Source organism: Necator americanus, chromosome X (genome assembly GCF_031761385.1).
Source record: "Necator americanus strain Aroian chromosome X, whole genome shotgun sequence".
Lineage (NCBI taxonomy): Eukaryota > Metazoa > Nematoda > Chromadorea > Rhabditida > Ancylostomatidae > Necator > Necator americanus.
In genome coordinates this window covers 28,072,177-28,091,398 of record NC_087376.1, presented here as the reverse complement: position 1 = coordinate 28,091,398, position 19,222 = coordinate 28,072,177, and the positions used below count along the sequence as shown (strand labels likewise).

Below are 19,222 nucleotides of genomic sequence, written 5' to 3'. Positions count from 1 at the left end.
ATTAGCAGTAGCACGGTAATGTATCCAGTTTATTAGGTTTAAAAAGAAAATGAATTGTAATGGAAATGAAAAAAGAATAATTAATGAATTTGAATAGCTGAAGATAAGTGCAAACTTCTAAAGCATAGAGAATTTTCCTGCAGCTTTTATTGATATTTTACGGGGTATTGCAAAGATTTTTTCGCACAGATATTCTCTGTGTTGGATTTTTTTGAAGTCCCTCGTTTATTGAAACGCTTAGCAGCACTGTAAGGACGCTCCCGTTTATGAATCATATACAAAACATTTTCCTTGTGACATCGGAAAATAATCTTACTCAGCCCAAAAAAAAATGTCGTTTTTTGATGATGACTGCTTCTACAAAACTGTTACGGTGGGGCTGATTGTGCTTATAATCAAAAAATATCATTCTTAGGCTTCCAACTGAAACATTCAGCCCTACATCTTTGAAGTTATTAAAACTTCATCGGATTCATTAATCAGGTAAGTAATCCCTTCTGATTAATAACTTTATGTGGTGTATAGCTTCCTCATATTTTTAACCAGTTGGTATAGCTACAGTTTTATTCGATTGAGGTAAAGGATTTTCTCCTTGGACTTTCTAGTAACAAATTGGAATGAGGAACATAATATTCTAGTATGGTTTTTTTGAGGTAACCCCAGAAAAAATCACCTTCGACGTATTTTTTACCGGAAAATTTTGCTATGATACGGCGGAAAAATTGAGATTCACAAAGGATATCCTTGCGAACGCAACGCTTCTGCAATGCTGCGATCTAAAAGTATCCAAATCTTTCCATATGACACACGTTTGGCAGAAACAGCGGAGAATTTCGCATGAAAAAACTTTAAAAAATCAAAATTTGAGGAAGCAAACAAGATTGAAACTTTAATTTGAATAAATAATTCCTATTTAACTATATTCAACTATTGACGACTGCTACTAATGAAGGTTATTTTTCACTATTTGTATTTAAAATTGAACTAATTTTTAGCGGGGAAGTTTCACAAATACAAAAACTTTCACATTAAAACAAAATCACTAAGAACTATAGTAACAGCTAATTCTTAGCAGCAAAGTGAAATTTGTTTTCATTCGCAATCCAGATTGCAAATGCTTAACAAAATTTCCTAGAAATTCGTAAAGTCCGTTCAGTAGTTCTTTTCAGGGATATTTTAAATTTTCTCACATCCTCTGCTTATACTTAAGCTTTCATGATGATCATTATTGAGTATGTGCCTTAAATGCGATCCATTGTATAAATGTCTGGTTTCTATTAAAAGGGTACTTTGTACCTTATTTTTCTCTTGATCCTTTTCCTGAGAATTTCTGAGTTTATCTCATTCTAAAGAGCAGCTTGCTTTCTCCAAAATGCGAGGTGGTAATGCTTGAAACTGTAGGAAAACCTGAGGAAGGTCAGGTAACTCAGGACAGGAATCTAGAATAATAGAAATTGAATTTGTCTAATTAGTAATTAGTATGTGTAAATGGTGGAGTTTGTTTCACTCAATTTTCCCTCAGTGACGTGTACTCAACTCCTTACCCAACGGCGTACAGTAATACATTACAATAGCCTAAATTTTTTGGGCCGAAGATCCATTTTCAACGGGGGAATATTAAACGGTAACTATCTAACCTAATACTGTTTAGTTCCTGATTAGTTGTTATTCTGTTCTTCTTCTTGTTAGCAGATTCAAATCTTAATATTCCTATAACAAAATAATAAATATTACAACGTCATCTACTGGTTATTACAGTTGTCATCATGGACTCAACTGACCCCTCAACATATCCAAGCAAGTTCAGCAATATTTGCCGTTGCTAAGTAAAGAACAGCTACAAAATCCGCAGCAATTTGGCACCAGATGTTCAAGAAAAAAAGAGGCAAACAGCCGAGATGTCGCTGCCTCGTCATCAAAGTGCATTGCCTCACTTTTTTAAATTACGATCTTGTTTACGTTAACGCAAAAGAAAAAAGGAGAGTGTAAAAGAAAGTTCTTGAAGGTTCACGAAAAAATGGAGTAGGGGAACCCCACACCGGCTGTAGATACGGTAGATCTCCTGTATTAAAGGAAGGAAAGGTTCGATAAATTAAGAGAGTTGTGAAAATTGAGATTGTGTTCATTAGAGAGAGAGAGAGAGAGAGAGAGAGAGAGAGAGAGAGAGAGAGAGAAAGAGAGAGAGAGAGAGAGAGAGAATGTGAGTTGACTTTACGGATCAGTACAGGAAATTCTGCCTCGAAAACACTGTGGAAATCGGTATCTTTTTGGTGAAAATTCGAATAAGTAGCCATCAGGATGAACATATTGTTAACAGATGGAGCAGTCTATGAACGGAAGCAACCTAACACTCAACTGCTTCAAGAAACCTCGGAGCACTGGTCCTGAAAAAAATTGCGTTGAAACTGAAACCAATTTCAAAAGAAAATTATCGGCTTGATGGCAGCCTTGACCACAATTTCCGGAGAACTTTTTTTTGTTTAGCTTAGTTATCGGTTGGTTTTCTGTCAATGAGCAAAGGGATCGTAAATTTCTTGCATTCTCACGTCTTCTCAGCCCACGTCACTTCTCATCACACTTTCTGTACGGATGAATACTAGTCACAGATGAATATTCTCACTGTGGACATTAACGAAACGATAAGAGATTTTCTTGCGGTTGGCTTTTATTTTTTCCATGCTGTACAGCTTCGTAGCTAATGAAATCCTAGGAATGTGGAAGCATAATCAATCCACGCATCACTTTTATCTTGCGAGGCAATGTCTGGATATTTCATGCGACTACTTTTTCTCCACTTAGGATTATGGTTTATGTTGTTAAACACAGTAACAGTTGTTGGATAGAGATGATTTTTGATCGACAAAATTTTTCGGTTTCGTCTATGCTTTGTAAGCGTCCAAACTCAATTGAGATAATCTTAGAGTGTGGGCTTACATGGAGTTTTATTTACTTTTTAGCAAAAACTATTAATTCTATTATCCGTTTTTGTTTTAAATACAGTTATCGCGTGCTTCTTCCCCTTTGGACGACAAGATCCTGTGCTTAATTTTGGATTCTTCGCGAGACGAAGAACATTTTTCTGCTGTTAGATATGCAATGCTAATGGTGCATGAGCGAGCTTTTAGAGATTCAGGACATTCAGGGTGCGAAGTGGAAAAGAGCCTAGATCTTGCAGTTTATTTCGTTTGGAGGCTGCATTTTGCTTATCGGCCTCATCTTGATGGATTGCCTGATGCAGCAAATTAAAAGAAAGAGTGAAAATTCTCGCTTATTCCCTAAGCCCTAATTCTTTTGAATTCCAATCAAAAAAGGCAGTCAGACTAAATCCTAGTAGTGGATTTTAAGGAGAAGAGATAAACTGGATAAGAAAATTTATGATAACAGGAATGGTCGCTATCTTGACAGGCTTCCAAGACAACCTCAGTGTCTATCTCAAAGCAAATTTTTAGTTTTTGCACTATTTTTCCTTGAAAAGATGTCTGGACAACCCATCACTGCCAAGTAATTATTCCCTGTAGCTATCCTTAAATCGGAATGATGCCAATGATTTATGTTATTTACTTGAAAAAAGACGAGAATGACGTTTCTGGAGACAGTGACCCTCGATATTTTGCGAGAATTTCTAATATATGTTTCAGAGTACTGTTTATCCAGCTGTGGTGAACTAGTAGTAAAAAATACGTTCCAATCGCTGTCAAATACAGATCAGCTGGTTCTCTTCGTTATCTGCCCTCTTTTACGGATTTGTTTTCTTTGCTCGTACTCAACGTTTGGCTAACTCGAAAACCGTCGGGCGTGCAGAGCGTGATCCGAGAGAAAACGTCTCTCTCTCTCTGCGTTCCAGATTCTCCATAGTCATCACGTCAGACCACGTGTTAGCATTGCCAACGCGCCGTCCATACAGCACTTTTTTTCTTGCTCGGCCAAAAATTTTTTGAACGACTAAGAAGCGGTGATAAAGTACTGGTGGTATTCCTACGTGCGTTGTTCTTTTGTTTGATTTATTGTCCTATTTTCCACGAAGCGAAGCACGTTTTGCTTGTTATATTGCAGTGCGGGCGATTCTTCTTTTTTTCTTCTTCTCTAAAATGTTTTCAACGGCCGCTGCGTCATGGATACGTGTGTTTTGTGTGGTCGAACATGTGACCCAATATATTTCTCTTCATTATGTTTTCATGGGCTATAAATACAGCCAAAGATGCTCACTGTGCTCACATTTCACTTCACTTCATCCACCTCAGGGCGCTCCTGGTTATCCTTCGATGTTTATTGTTGTTGTTATGTATGTGTTAGTTTATATTGTTAGATGATCGCTCAGCGTTGAGCATTAAGCGAAGAGATCAATGTTGACATGCTTTTCTGCTGCTTCTTCTCAAGGCCACGCAGGGAAAAATATTGCAGCTGAATTTTTTTGGCAATATTCGATAGAATTCATCTAAATTCAAGGAGGTCTTAACAAGCATATCGGAATCATTTCATTTCCACGTCCACAATGAAACACACTGACCGGAATGTAATCAACCACACCAACATTAAACGTGCTAACTTTTTTCCATTATCGCCCTCTCGTCAAACTCGTGAAAGTAGGGTGGTATCGTGCTTTTCTGTCGAGGTCGACACGTATATCATTTGAGAATTGCAAACATGGAGGAACAGTGAGTTACTAAGGAGTTGTACAGTAAGAGTTAAGTCATTTTCGTATTCGTATGAGAGCTAATAGTCAATAACCGTAATGATATCCTTACCGGACATCTTGTAGATATAGTACTTTTGATAATAAAGAAAATGTTGTTTGAGCGGAGACTCTTCCTTCGGTATTGAAAAAATTTCGAAAAAGAGTTTGAAAGATTATTTTGAGGAAAGAAATGGTTTCGAATTTCACTGCTGTTTGCATTTCAGCTGATATGTCCCTTAATTCACCTCACTCTTATGTTCTTCTGCCTAACAGTTAAACATACGTTGTATAAGATGACTGGATCACAATAGAATAAAGCTTTACAGAGTTTCTGGAAGTTTTCCAAAATAAAGAAGTGACTAAGAGTAGAAGGTGTTGTTATTTGTTTTGTGTCTTAAAAATGAGTGATTCACTCCAAATCTTAGGAACCCGACTGTTCGCTAAAATAGATGACTGGAAATTTCTGAGCAAAAATGATTTCTATAGCTTCTGAGAAACAAGCATGCATGTATTTTACACTTGGGGAACATCGAAAACGTCAGTTAATAAACGTGCCACAAAAATTTAAAGATTTACGAAATAAACAGCATTTTTTCCTAAATGAAACTATGCCATCTCATTCGTTTACTTTCTTCTGCCAAGCAAGAAACTAAAGGATTGCTACTAACAAAGTAATATTCACAAGTTTAGGTTCAGACTAATTTTTTTCCCTGCAATTCCTCGGTTTTTTATTTGAAACCACTTGCCCCTGGTGAATTTCACCAATGCATCCACAGTAATGTTCTATTCCATCTTTTTGAGAAGTGCATGTAATTTATTAAAATTCAATACGTGGACAAAAGTGCAAAGTGTGAACGTGTGCCTTTCGATGAAACAGATTTTTTTCATCTTTCTGTGGGTGTTCGCTTTTTTTCTCGCACATGTGACAAAATTTCCATTTGCTTTCTTTCATTCAATATCAGCAACGGGGCTAAAGATGCAATAAATGAGTCAGAGGAAGTGTTTTTTTTTCTCGGAGCTGAGGGATATGGAACAATGAAATCGGACAACCATTCGACATTGCGTTTTGAGGCCAAATCATCTGCCTACGTAATGGTTTTTCCGTCTCATAGAGAGCAACGAAAAAGTGTTTTCAATGATATCATTATTCCAGAAATACTAACATTAGTTCCAGACTAATAACGAACTATTCCACTTAGCTTGATTTATTCTTTGCTGTTTTTTTTTTCACATATTCGATGCCCTCTTTGTTGCAACGGTCCCAGAGATTTTTATTCTCACTCCGTTCTCTGTTCGAAAGCCTACCAGATGGCCAATTTTTCTTCTCTTACTGAAAAAATGTGATGTGGTACCTTTTTTCTACTTGAAGATGGTTGATGATCTGGCCTGCTTGTTTATTGCGTCAGCCAGTAGCTGTGTAACAATGCCACGTGTCAGAATAGCTTTGATTTCCCATTCAAACTCCGTTCGGACTTGATTTTTCCCGCTCACGAGTGACCATTGAAAAAATGGCGAGGGTGTTCAGTTTTTCTTTTCGCACATATGCATATCATAGATGTGATATTTGTGAATTTTGCAGGATTTCTTTCGGAATAAAAATACTCTTGTTTCAGCTGCTGCACGTAGAATGTGTCTGGTTGATAGGACAAATCCAATTTTGTTTTTTCCTTTATCTTATCAAAAACAACCTAGGAAGGAGTTTAGAAATTGAGAAAACGAGATTGTAAATAACAGTAACAGAAGGATAGGCTTCTAAGAGATGCTGTATTTTTGACATGCAAAATGCAAAGAAATCCAGGATTTCTTTTTATTCTATCCAATTTATGCCCATTCTAATCATCACTTGCTTGTATAGATGCAATCAGGGCGGTGATAAGGATGAATGGTGTTTTTGTTCATTAAAATATGTGAGGACCTTGCTGTACGGTTAAACAATTATTATTGCGTGCTACTCATCTTTTCATGGTCCGTAAATACAATTCTTCTGGATGTTGCGCTCATATCAGTCATCTATTTATACAATTGGGGGAATCCTTGAGTTACAAAATCTCATGTTACCTAACCTTGAATTCTATATGAAATAAAGAGATTTGTACATAGTAAAGTACGAAAGTCTTAACATTTTTTGTAGTTCAATTTTGTAAAGTGAAAATCAGCAAATATCCCACTTTAAATACTCAACCTCTTGCAAAATGATGTAATCCCACTGCTTCCAGTTTTTTTTTTCTGGCAAAAATTCTCCAGAAGGACAAACTACAACTGCTTATCTTGCAGTTGCAGCCCTTTCACTGTTATCTGGTGGTTTCATTTGCATTTTTTCCGCTCTCAAAGACAATTTTTATCAAACGTCTATAAGTAGCTGCCTAGCGCTTGTGGAGGTAATTTACCCTGTTGCACTTCATTGTCCTTAATTCTTCGCACGTGACTCTTTGCTTCTGTAAGATTCGTCTTCTGGAGCTTTTTTCAGAAAAAAATCCAGTTTCATTGATTGATTTGTTTGCCGCGTAAAATAAAGGGCTTCGAGCACATCCGAACAAACGGGTGATTTATTAATTGAAGAAAAAATTCCGCGAACTGAAATAATGGTCGTACTCTGCTGTAAGAGACGTGACTTTTGCAAGACACGCATTGCTGCTACAGTATCTTATGAAGAGAACGAATTTGTTTATATAAGACGAAATCGATGCTGGTTTTAATGCGAATTGATACGGCCGAGGGCGTTAATTTCAAAACAGAACTCCCACAGAAAACGATATACTTCGGGGACGGAAGTAGATGATGTATTTCCGCTGTCCGTCATCTAAATAATATCCAAACTGCCGTCCTCCTCATTCGGGTCTTCTCAGCTTTCTTCTTAGTCGGAACGCCGGCGAGAGTAATTTCAGAATCAATTTGAAAGTCTATACGACAAAATAGATTGCGCAATTCTGAAACTTGTTAAGCTGTGGTTAAAGCTTCACATTTGAGGTTCTATTTACTGAATTCAATCTAAATTTTGAATGCATACACCAATAACTAATTAATTATTAATTAGCTAATTCGTCACTCGAAGACGAAAGAGAGGAGTCGGTTCTTATCGGGAGAAATGGGAAATGATACTCGCGCTTCGAGTCAGTGCTAAAGGCTTAAGTGCTATTTGTTATGACTTTGGCCAAAGTTAATACATATATCGATCGTAGGAGTGGTCTAGAACTTCTTCAAAAAATAAATTTGTCATAGCATTGTTGTGAGATGTGTACGTACGTGTACGTGTGCACCATGCATAGAGGTGAGCTCTCTGTCGACGTGACTCGTGTGTCTGACGTCAGTGGCGCGTGGACAGATGACATCATGAAGTTTACATCGTTCTTTAGCTGCCGGAGAACTTTTGAGTGCGCATGGCATTTTTCGATTCCGCCGACACCTAATGTTAGCTACGCACTGAGGTCATCATCGCGCAGTTGACCCAGGCGCCGGTTCGGCATTTGTGGTCAGGTGCTGCGTGAGGTTAGCGTAAAGGCGCAGCAATGGGTAAACGGGTGTAAGTGCATTGCATCATGCTGATGATCCTCAGACTCTCACGCAAGGGCTACCATGCTCTGACGCAGGCCGCCGCTGTAGCGCTAGGAGGCGGGGTCGGCTGGTGTTCTCACTCCGCCGCTGCGACCGCTCGGTGGTGTCGCTTCTCTGGCGTCGGTGGCGGCGGCGCTCAATCCGCTGTCATCGCTTCTCTTGCATTGTCATTGTCATTGCTACAGTAGGTCTTCGGTTGAGTAGAGAACAAATAGAGTTCCAGAGCAAGCGTTGTCTGCTTTTTCCAACATCTGTTCCGTACGGGCGCGATGATAGTGACTTCTCTCGTCTTGCGATCACCGCGAAACGTTGCGATTGCGAAATATTCGTGACCTCAACGAACTAAGATTGCGTGTACGTCTGCGTACGCATCGCCGAAAGTGTAGAACCCAACCAATTCCTTGCTCTTCTCAATTATTTTTGTGAATTCCTTCACATGCCATCCTTTTTCACTGTGAGACCACCCATGAAACCAAATTTTTCAACGACGCGTTGTTGTTTACAGTTAGACTTTCCGCTGAGTGCTTTTAATTTCACAATCGGAAGCGCACATTAGATGTGTCCAGCTGTTTCACTGGTATTGTTGTTAGTCATTTATATTCGGTCCAATCTATCGTCAGTTATTCTCTCCTACGAGACTTCCTCTCTGGCAAGCACCTCATTAGTCAGTATTTTAGAAAATGAGCACACTACTAAAAGCCAGCGCACGCCAAGTGGCCGTTATTGCTCCTCGTTTTATTGCTAGCAGCACTCAGGCACCTGAAAGGACAAGTGTGAAGACGTCTGGTGATCCACACAAGTCTTTTTATGTGAGTTTCTATGGAATTTCTCGTAAAAATCCTATATTCAAGGCAATTTTTATGTTCCATCTCCGTTTTTCTCAGTCGTTCGAGCAAAACATAATGTAGTAAAGTAACCATTCATTATTTGTCCGAGGGGGCGCTTAACTTCTGACGTACATGTTCTGGACGGACTGATATGGCCCGATGCGGCCGACAAGCGGTGACCAGAAACTGGAAGCATAGCGCGACTTTCTAACGTCCACTGGTCAAACTAATGAACGGAGAATTGTTGATAAGCATCTGCCAACTACGAATGACATCAACTCATTTGTTTTTGTTCATTACAGCATCAAGACTTGGTAGTGACCCAAGCGACCGGCAATGAACTTCATGCAAAGCCGGGACCGAACGAAAATCTAAAATTTGGGCATCAATACGCTGATCACATGTCCTTTGCTGATTGGAACGAAGAAGATGGTTGGACACGTCCACAAATCACACCACTCAGGAATATCAGCATTCATCCTGGAGCAAAAGTGAGCGTGATTTTCTATTCCAGTCATTCTACACTCTTTTAAAATTACAACGTCAACTGTTTTTGCAAAAACGTCATTCTTTCGACATTGTCGCTACGAATTTGTGTTTCCGCTGTTTTTGCATGGCTATATTACGCAAAGTCTGTACGTGAAAAACAATCGCAATCAATGACGCAAACTATAAATCTTCTCACTGACGGGTCATTCTTCTTATTTTTCCTGCCTACTTGAGATCCAGAAACTAGAGGGGATTTTTCAATCTTCCTAGTTTTGAAGAAATCAAATTCTACTTCTTGTAGTCTTATCTCCTTTCTAAACTTGTGATTTCTGCTTGATTCTCTCCGCTCCATATCGCATAAATGCAGCCTCATGCTATATTTTGCAACTTGTTTATAATTAGCTTTATTCGGCTAATATGAAAATAATATGAATTCGATTCTCTTCCTTAATTACAGCTAGAGGAGTAGCAAAAAACCGATTTAACAGTGGCGACTACGGTATATTTTAAAGAAATCCTGCATCTATTCCGCTCCAAAAAAAAAACGTCCGGGAGTGAGACAGGATGAAAAAAAATTAACTATCTCATTTATCTTCATATGTACAGCTGGTGCAGTTTTTTTTTTCAGATCTGAGAGCTTGAAATTTGTATATCTGTTTACAGATGTATTATATACGTTGGAATTTGAACTTATTCAATATTGGCAGTAAAATTTACATAGAAGTTTTTTTTTTCGTGACGCAAGATCAGTGGTCAGATCCTCCTATCATGATTTTCCCGTATCCTTAGCGACCCCATTTCTTTTAACCGAAAACAAGTCGTATATCATGTCCAGACTAATGATAATCTCGTCGAGAGTGGAACATACCCTTGAACTATAATTAGAAACGGTTGTAAAGTTATTAAATTATCAAAATTTCAATTTTTCCTTCCTCAACGAACACTTTATTATTAGGTTCTTCACTATGCCAGCGAATTATTCGAAGGAATGAAAGCATATCGAGGTGTGGATAATAAAATTCGACTTTTCCGTCCTGACATGAACATGGCTCGTATGAGGAGAACGGCACGTCGAGCAGCTCTTCCTGTAAGTTCATCCATCTATTCTCCTGCGATTTCTTCTATATTTTTTTCCAATTTCTCATGGATTAAAATTCATCCATGAATTTTTTTTCATTTTATTGTCGTTTGTCCATCACGAGGAATCCATGAGTAGTGTTATTTTTGGCTTTGTAATCTTATTATCCTGAGTGGCACTCTTCTCTCGGCTTAAGAGTTTAATCCATTTAGGACTATCATCTGATTATATGACTGCATTTTTTTGGGACAAATTTCAGGATTTTGATGCAGAAGAGTTGATAAAGATTATTTCCGAACAAGTTTCCATCGATCAGGAGTGGGTCCCATACTCGACTACTTCTTCACTCTACATTAGGCCTACTCTCATCGGAACTGACGTAAGTCGTTGCCAGTATTAACGGTTCTTCAGATTTTGATGCGATTCGCCTTCTAATTATTTATTATTATGATTATTCTAGCATTATTATTATTATTATTATTATTATTATTATTATTATTATTATTATTATTATTATTATTATTATTATTATTATTATCATTATCATTACTGTTATTATTCATCCTCTCTTTAGCCCACTCTTGGTGTTGGCTTCCCAGTTAGTGCGAAACTCTTCGTCCTTACGGGACCTGTTGGTCAGTACTATGCAACCGGATTCCAACCGATTCGTCTTCTGGCAGATTCCCAATATATTAGAGCGTTCCCTGGAGGTGTTGGAGCGTATAAAATGGGATGGTTCGTTGCTTTTGTCTATTGATAGCTCCGTTACGAGTTCTTATTTATATTTATTTAGCAATTATGCGCCTACAATATGGGTAGGAAAGGAAGCTGCTGCTAAGAATTGCCAACAGGTGCTCTGGCTTTATGGTGATCGAGAAGAGATCACAGAAGTTGGAACTATGAACATCTTTGTGTTCTGGAAAAATGAGCAAGGAGGTAAGATCTGCGTAATAAAAAGCTCATATTTTTATCCATTTAGACGATGCTAGAATTCTTTTATACCACCGATAACTAAGGATTTTTTGTTTCTTTGGTCTTGCGAACGCGTTTCCGCAAAATGCGTTTCCACAAAATGCGTTTCCGCAAAAAAACGCAAAAAAAAAATTCAAAGAAAAATTTGCTACCTATCACTTTGTTCTGATCCTAGCGTATTAAATATGACAAATCCTCTGAATGTTTCTGTCATTGCCATGATGTGAGGTGAGCGGAAATTGTCACCGAAAATATGTACAGTAACCAATACCATCAACATTAGAAAAAAAAATGTAATCTATTGCTACAGTGATGGATAGCACTGAATTCTGGGCAATTGATTAGTCACCTTTGAACATCTGATTTTATATCTGTTTTCGATGACATGCACATCGTCGTGGATATTTTTGCAGATATGGAACTTATCACACCACCATTGGACAGAGGTGTCATTCTTCCTGGTGTAACACGTGACTCACTTTTACAGTTGGCCAGGGAATGGGGGGAGTTCAAGGTTACTGAAAAGGACTTCTCAATTCATGATATCAAAAAGGCATTGGATGAAGGAAGGGTATGTAGGAGGAGAATAACTCACATCATTCTTTCCTTGTACTTTCTCATTCCTCTTTTTTTTAGCTAAAGGAGATGTTTGGAGCTGGAACCGCTTGTGTTGTATCCCCTGTTGGACAAATACTCTACAATAACCGTGCGGTAAGTCGCTCGTAATTTATTTGATAGGGATTGAAGGGATTGTGTGGAAGATCCAGAGGTTGTCATAAACGTGTGCGATGTGAAAATATCTGTTTCGGATTATGGAAAGCACATTCCTGGTTTATTGTTGAGAAAACGATAGTAAACAGGGGCTTGTGATGAGCAGCGGCAACGTTTTTCAGATGATGTGCACTTCTGAAAACAAAAATATTTTTGTGACATTTACTTCCCTATCAGTTTTTTGTAGTTTTATTTTGCACCTGTATGTAAGAGTGTTTATTCGGGATTGCATCATCTATATTAGAAATTTCTTGCATTGACATTCTCATAAACAACTAAAATAACTTTCTATTTTTTTTTTTATTTTAGAAAGGTGGATATGAAACATGGGAAATTCCAACGATGAAGAGTTCACCAAATCTCATGCAACGGTTTTATGAGACGATCATCGATATCCAGGTACGTTATGATGTGATCGATTTGTACTTTTTTATCCTGAAAGGACAAAGCATCGTATTGTTCTCATCATCCAATTTTTTTTTATTGTTATAGTATGGACGAATCCAACACCCAACATGGACACGAACGATTTAAAAATTCCTGTGTATGGGGCTTTGAAGAAGAAATTATGGCAATGTGTAGTTGTTGTTGTCGTCGTTTCAACTGGGTCATCGAGTTGCATCTCTTCGCTTGAGCTAAATTTTTAATCTTTCACCGATTAAATTACTGATTACGCGTGCATATTCCGTCTTCTCGCCACCATCTATCTATCTATTGCTTAGTGAACTATTCATGTAGTTATGCATACTGTATTTGCTCAAATATTTGCTCCTTTAGATTTTTAACCATTGGATTGTTGTCATAATAATTTCTATCATTTTTTCCTTCTCTTCTAGAAATAATATGCCCTCGGCATTTCAATTATTTCGTTGCGTTTAACATGATATTATCGCGAGCGAATTTTCATCCTTCATGTGCATGTGTATTATTTTCACACTAATTAAGAGTATAGAGGTATTATTTTCAAAATGTGTATGGGCGAATGATATGGCCCTATCGGATAGGCCAGCATATCATGTATTTATGAACGTGTTCTGTACACATGAATGCATAAGAAGACTTTTTCAGGACATAGGATTCTTTAATCCATTAAAGAGAAAGTATTGCATTCTTGTGTGCATCGGTGTCATGTTGCATTACTTTGACGGCGACCATTTTTTTTTTCCTTTTGTGTTGAAAGCAGGAATACATTGAAGATTCTATTGTACTGGTTCTATCGGCGAATAAATTTATTCAAAATGATTGATCCTGTCGGAATATCGTCGAAGAAACTGCAGAAATTGTATGGAATCAAGAAAAGAAAATCAAGAAACATCGAAAGCGGACATCGGTATTTTGACGCGTGCAGACATATTGGATTTTTGTGTAAATTATTGTTTTAGATCCAAGAGAACTTAATTGATTTAATATAAAAGAAAAATAGGCTCAAACTTACTAGTAATTTCGTACATATCTCGGGAACTGTACCAGATACAACCATTGAGTACCTCACATACTAAATCAATGTCCATAAAATTAAAGACGTTCAGTGATTTATTATTATATGGTATAGGATCTATTGCAGATAGTGTTTGTGTCATTTATTATTGTTTTGTTATGTTACTTGAACTTTTTATTTTTTTCCTGGATTGCGTGAGAGGAGTTGGTAAGAAAAGATAACGTGGAAGGAAGTCAGAGACTTCCCGTACTGAGTCAGTGGATTCTTTTAAAGCTTCCGTGTTCGTTATTCGGAACTTTTCCTTATTCAGATAAAGATCTCTAATTTGACAGCATTTTATAGTGATACCTTAAACGTGTCACTCCTCATTATTATTATAATTACTTAATAATGTTTCAGCTGAACCATACCAGAAACAATATGTACTAAAGATACTAAGGCACATACCGTACGCTTTACCTGTCATGTTCTAGGAATTTAGTACAATACAGGTTATAATATTATAAATATGATATAGATAAGTAAACAGTGTACATTATAAATAATGTTATAAATATAAATTAAGATAATTATAGGGGATATTCCATTTTAAATTCTTCCCAAGAAATTCTCAAAGAATCCTTGGTTATTCCACCTGTCATCTCACCCTATTCAGTTGTAACTTCCTGAGTGAACGTCCCCAAATTCTACTCATAAATCTCTAATGAATGCACTGAAACTGCACTGAAATGCAGTAAGCGAACTTGTTCCAGAATAACGATGTTTTTGCAGCAGTTGACCTGGTTCCTGTGGCAGACCACTACCGTAACGTAAACCTGGCCATTAGCCATTCGAAGGAGAGAACATTAATAGCGTTATTACGATATTCCCATTTTTCATGTGAGATTATGGACATTTGCGATTACATGTAAACGCATTTCCCGTCTTCAGCGCCAGCAATATCCTTGAACATTAATAACGATTGTTGAGTAAAGTGGATTCTTCTGCACTATAACTGTTTACCACAACTAACAACACGATGACGTCAACGTCGGGAGGAAGGGTGCGATTGCGTTCGCGATTTGGTGTTTGATTTAGTGGTACGATTATATGACTGCGTCTCATAACAGTAACATCTGCTGCGATGTTCTCTCAACGCTACCACGTGACTTGGATGCGCAAACAGACACTTTGTCTTTGACATGAGGAAATAGAGAAAGGAGAGAAGAGAGAGTGATAGAAAAAGAGATAGGACGAGTTGACGAGGAGGAGAAATCGTCGCGGCTCGACTACGTCTTTTCTGCTTACACTATCTGTATGAATCAGGCGGCTAGACGGAAAAATGTTCCGTCAGCGTCCGGCAATCGTGTCGTTGAATCGTCCCCGTCAAGGGGTGGTGCTTGTTTTTGTGGATTTCACCGTCGTCACTGTATTGTTCCCAAAAATAACCAATCATTTCAGCAATATGTGCATTCAAATAGCGTCAATCAAACATTCACGATACATAAAGATCAACTAAAAATAGATAATCGTAAGTGACGATGGCATGATCGCACGTAACGTGCACAACATCGCCAGACATCGCATGTTTTCTTACTGTTTACTGCTTTTGGCTGTTACAACAGCTGACCTAAACGATCGGGATAGTGGACAAAAGTTCAGTATCCTTATTGTTTTTCGAGAACTCTCATAATCTTTTTTTTTCCCCTGTTCTCTTATGAAGGTCAATATGTTATTATTGAAAACAACAGCAAAAATTCAAGATTATTGTCATAAATATGTATGTATATGTATGGAAATCTTGAAATTAATAATTTCGAAATTAAATCCATAATTTTCACTAACATTTTTAAACACATCTTCATATTCATGAAAATATATAGCTGACCTTTCCTCAAGAATGAGATTAGAATAACTGTAAAACAAATTTTTAACTAGAACAATTGTAAATATAAATAAAATAGCTACAAAATTTGATAAAACAGAAATCTGCGTACTTTGCTCTTTGGTTCGGAATGATTCTGAAGGCGAGATGTTATTTTAAAACGATGAAAATTGTATTGAAAACTTTAAAATGTTGTCGTAATCGTTTCAAACATCTTCCTCCTCTTAGAAAATGATCTATCGACCTCAACATTTCTTCCGCCGAATGTTTTCGAGCCTTGAGAAACGCGTTAGAAATGTATTGAGATTTTGATTTGAAATTTGTCGGATCATAAGGCAAATCTCGTCTTTTTTTCCACGGAATTCTTGATTGTGTACAGATGAATGAACATTCTATGAAAGGGAAAAAAATTCTGCCGTGTATGGTTAACTGGTTGGATGTTCAATAAAGTGGTTAATGTGTCTAGCGTTAATCAATCCGCTTGGGATGCGCCCCCACGTTCACCTCAATTCAGAATCGTTTGAGGTTCACGAACGAGTAACTGGCCTATATAATGACTTGCGGGGGCCAGCCGATGATCAGGTCAGTGTTTTTATTCTCCCAGAGAAGTCTGGTACCAAGTTACCGACCCTGAAGGGATGAAAGGTTTGCTTGGGAACAGGGCTGTTTCGAACTAAGGACCCTGCGCGCACAACGGATCTCGTACCAGCTGCGCTACATCCGCCTTGGTTGGTTAATAGTTTGAGGAAACTTAAAAAAAAAACCAGTAAGTTGATGATATTTTACAGTAACGTTCTGTGAAGTCAGAACTGTCAATGTGAATAGTTGAGGAACGTTCGCAAATGATCGTACACAAGTTACTGTTAGTTAAATTATTTGCTTTTGTCTAAGAAGAATTTTAGTGGGTATCTACTTTACCATTACATTCATAATTTTTATTCTAAATGATTCTATGGTTTATATATGCATATGAGCTTCTTTTTTTTCTACATTCACTGAGAAAATTTTTTCATTGTAATAAGAAAAATCCGCTGTTTTTCTCCGTGTGTTAATTTAAATTTACGACATGCTCTAGTTTTCCCGAAAAATTATGACCAGTAAATCTTACTAGGGAAGTTTGGCGAACACGTGGCTACGTTCTAGTCGAGTGCACTTTGCGAATTTGCTGATTTATTTCACGATCAAATTTCTCTAATTCACTTGGATAAGCTTCCAAAGCAAATCTCACTGTTCATACTTCCCAAATCCAGCTATTTTGGAGGATATCGTTGTAAATAGCTTTTCATGGGAAACTATTACTATTTATATGAAAAGAAGCGAAATAGAAAAAGAAATAGAATAGTTTTGCATTTTATAGCGTTAATCACCTGGAGGTGCTTCATTGCTTAGACACGGAACTAATAAATAATTCCTGCGTTGTCCTGAGCCATTGTTCACAGTCACGAGTGTTGTTATTAGGTATGTGCTTCTAAACTAAGAACACTTATTTCTTCAATTCTTAAACACGTAGTAGAGGAAAAATCCACAAAATATGTAGTGTTGCAACTTTAACCAGGTATCGTTGTCGAGAGAAGCGCAATCGATCTTTACTGGTTTGAGAAATGAACAAAAATGAAAAGGCGGATCTTAAGGAAAATGGAAAACTGAAAGTAGTTCACCTATTTTCTGGATATTCGCTTTCATATAGAGCTTATCAAACGGTAAAATCCCAAATCCATTACGTGCACGAGAGTATTTTAAATGGAACTTTGCAAAGAACATTAGAAATTGACAGAAATTGACGGTTGTTTGCACCTCACAGTGTTACCGTATATGTTTTGAAGGTTTTTGCAGTGCATTTCTCTGTCAAGAAAACCTATCCACTAGCAGCAGGCAATATTTTATAATAATTCGCAAAGAAGTGGTTCCGCTCCGGCAGTTCTCTTATTTCATTGCTTCTTTTTTTGTTTGCGCGAAACCGCAAACATTGTCGCAGGGAAAACATTTGAAAGAAGTAGGAAGACAAATTTCCCTCTACAGTATCACGATACAGTATCATATTTCGCGGTCGGATAACCTTTTGCAAAACTTAGCACTGTTATACATAAACTGCATTGCTAAGTAGATTCTTGCTCAAATCTGTGCGAGAGTTTTTCATAAACGATAGCAAAAACAGTGTGAAACGATAGAGTTACTGCATACATTCTTTATCGATAAAATCATTTTTGAATTTTTTTCGAGATAGGCGAAGAAGGATTTTTTCTGAAAAGTTTGGGCTTCCATCGGGCTACCTGAATCTTTGTTTCTCGGATATGCAAAGCAAAATCTCTAGAACTACTGCATGTAGTACATAATTGTGAAGCGATGAATTTTTCCATTTATGAATTTAAAAAATTCGATTAATCTTAGTTCTTGATTTCATTACGTATTATCTGCAAAAGATTAATTCGGAACTTTTTCCAAACAAAAATATGCGACGTCCCTATAAATGTTGCCTTTCCAAAATTGTAGTTGCCAATGGTGCAACAGGCCAGCCTTGGTTGAGGTGCGAAAATAGCCGGGCCGCGATGTTTGATAGAAAAAAAAATCTCGAATAGCTTTGGAAACGATATCATTCAGCTCGAAATGCTGTGGCGAACTCAATTTTTTGTAAATCAAGGAGCGTAGTATTGAAATAGTTGCATAAAATTTAATAGTAATCTTCATACTCCTCCTTTCTATGGAATGCTATGAAGAGAAAGTGGTATAATAGCGCGAAGAAATCTATTCAGAAGAAAACAAACCTTATAAACTAATGTACATTATCTGTTTTAAGCGTTCTGTGTAGGTTCTTTCGATTTGACCTCTGTTCTGGTGATTAACGGAGGTGCAAAGTAGAGATGAAATGAAAGGAAAAAGACGAAAAGTGGGATTTTCAAACTTTGCGATACTCTAGTGTACGAGCGGGGTTCGTCTGTCCGTATACAATACAAATCTCACAAAATTCAGGAATAGTTGTGCTCAACCGCGATTTTATAGGCTGTTTTGACAAACTCTTTCCTTGCAACAAACGTTCAAAATAAGGACGAACTGCTATTTTATACAACAATTAAAATGACTAAAAATGACGCACAAATGACTAAAAAATAACAAATCAACAATTTCAATTACTCGTCTACAACAATTTCTTGCTGTTCTGACCAAATGTGAAATTTGAGTCTCTGAACACTTTTTCAACTATAACCTCAGGCTAGGTTAGGTTCCAATTATTGCTTTTTGGCTCATATTTGGCGCCATTTTGCTCCTTTCTCAACAATATGTGGGTTTTCGTATAGATCTTAAAGATAAGAATCTAATGATATGTAAGTTGTCCTGAAGTTTCCATCCATTTAGTGAGCAGTTATGAGCAAGCGACGGTGGCCGACGGTGCCGCACCGTCGGTTTTTCAATGTTCATGCAGAGTATTGTAATTGTGAAGCGATGAATTTTTCCATTTATGAATTTATGATATACCAATTAAGGGAAACAGACGAAAATGCTTTAAAAAATTAGATAAAAACTGACACGTGTCCTAGACTTTTTATCTATCCTCACCATG

General features: G+C 37.3%; 1 protein-coding gene across 1 annotated transcript; it reads left to right on the top strand.

Moving 5' to 3' along the window:
• Window positions 1-8,907: 8,907 nt before the first annotated feature.
• RB195_025734 (uncharacterized protein) lies at window positions 8,908-12,898 on the top strand (the record flags this gene model as incomplete). The annotated part of the gene is made up of 10 exons (XM_013450446.2): window positions 8,908-9,036; window positions 9,357-9,545; window positions 10,499-10,630; window positions 10,881-11,000; window positions 11,196-11,356; window positions 11,415-11,557; window positions 12,007-12,164; window positions 12,230-12,304; window positions 12,674-12,763; window positions 12,857-12,898. 10 exons carry the CDS (start codon window positions 8,908-8,910, stop codon window positions 12,896-12,898), a joined length of 1,239 nt encoding a protein of 412 aa, XP_013305900.2.
• Between the last annotated feature and the right edge of the window lie 6,324 nt (window positions 12,899-19,222).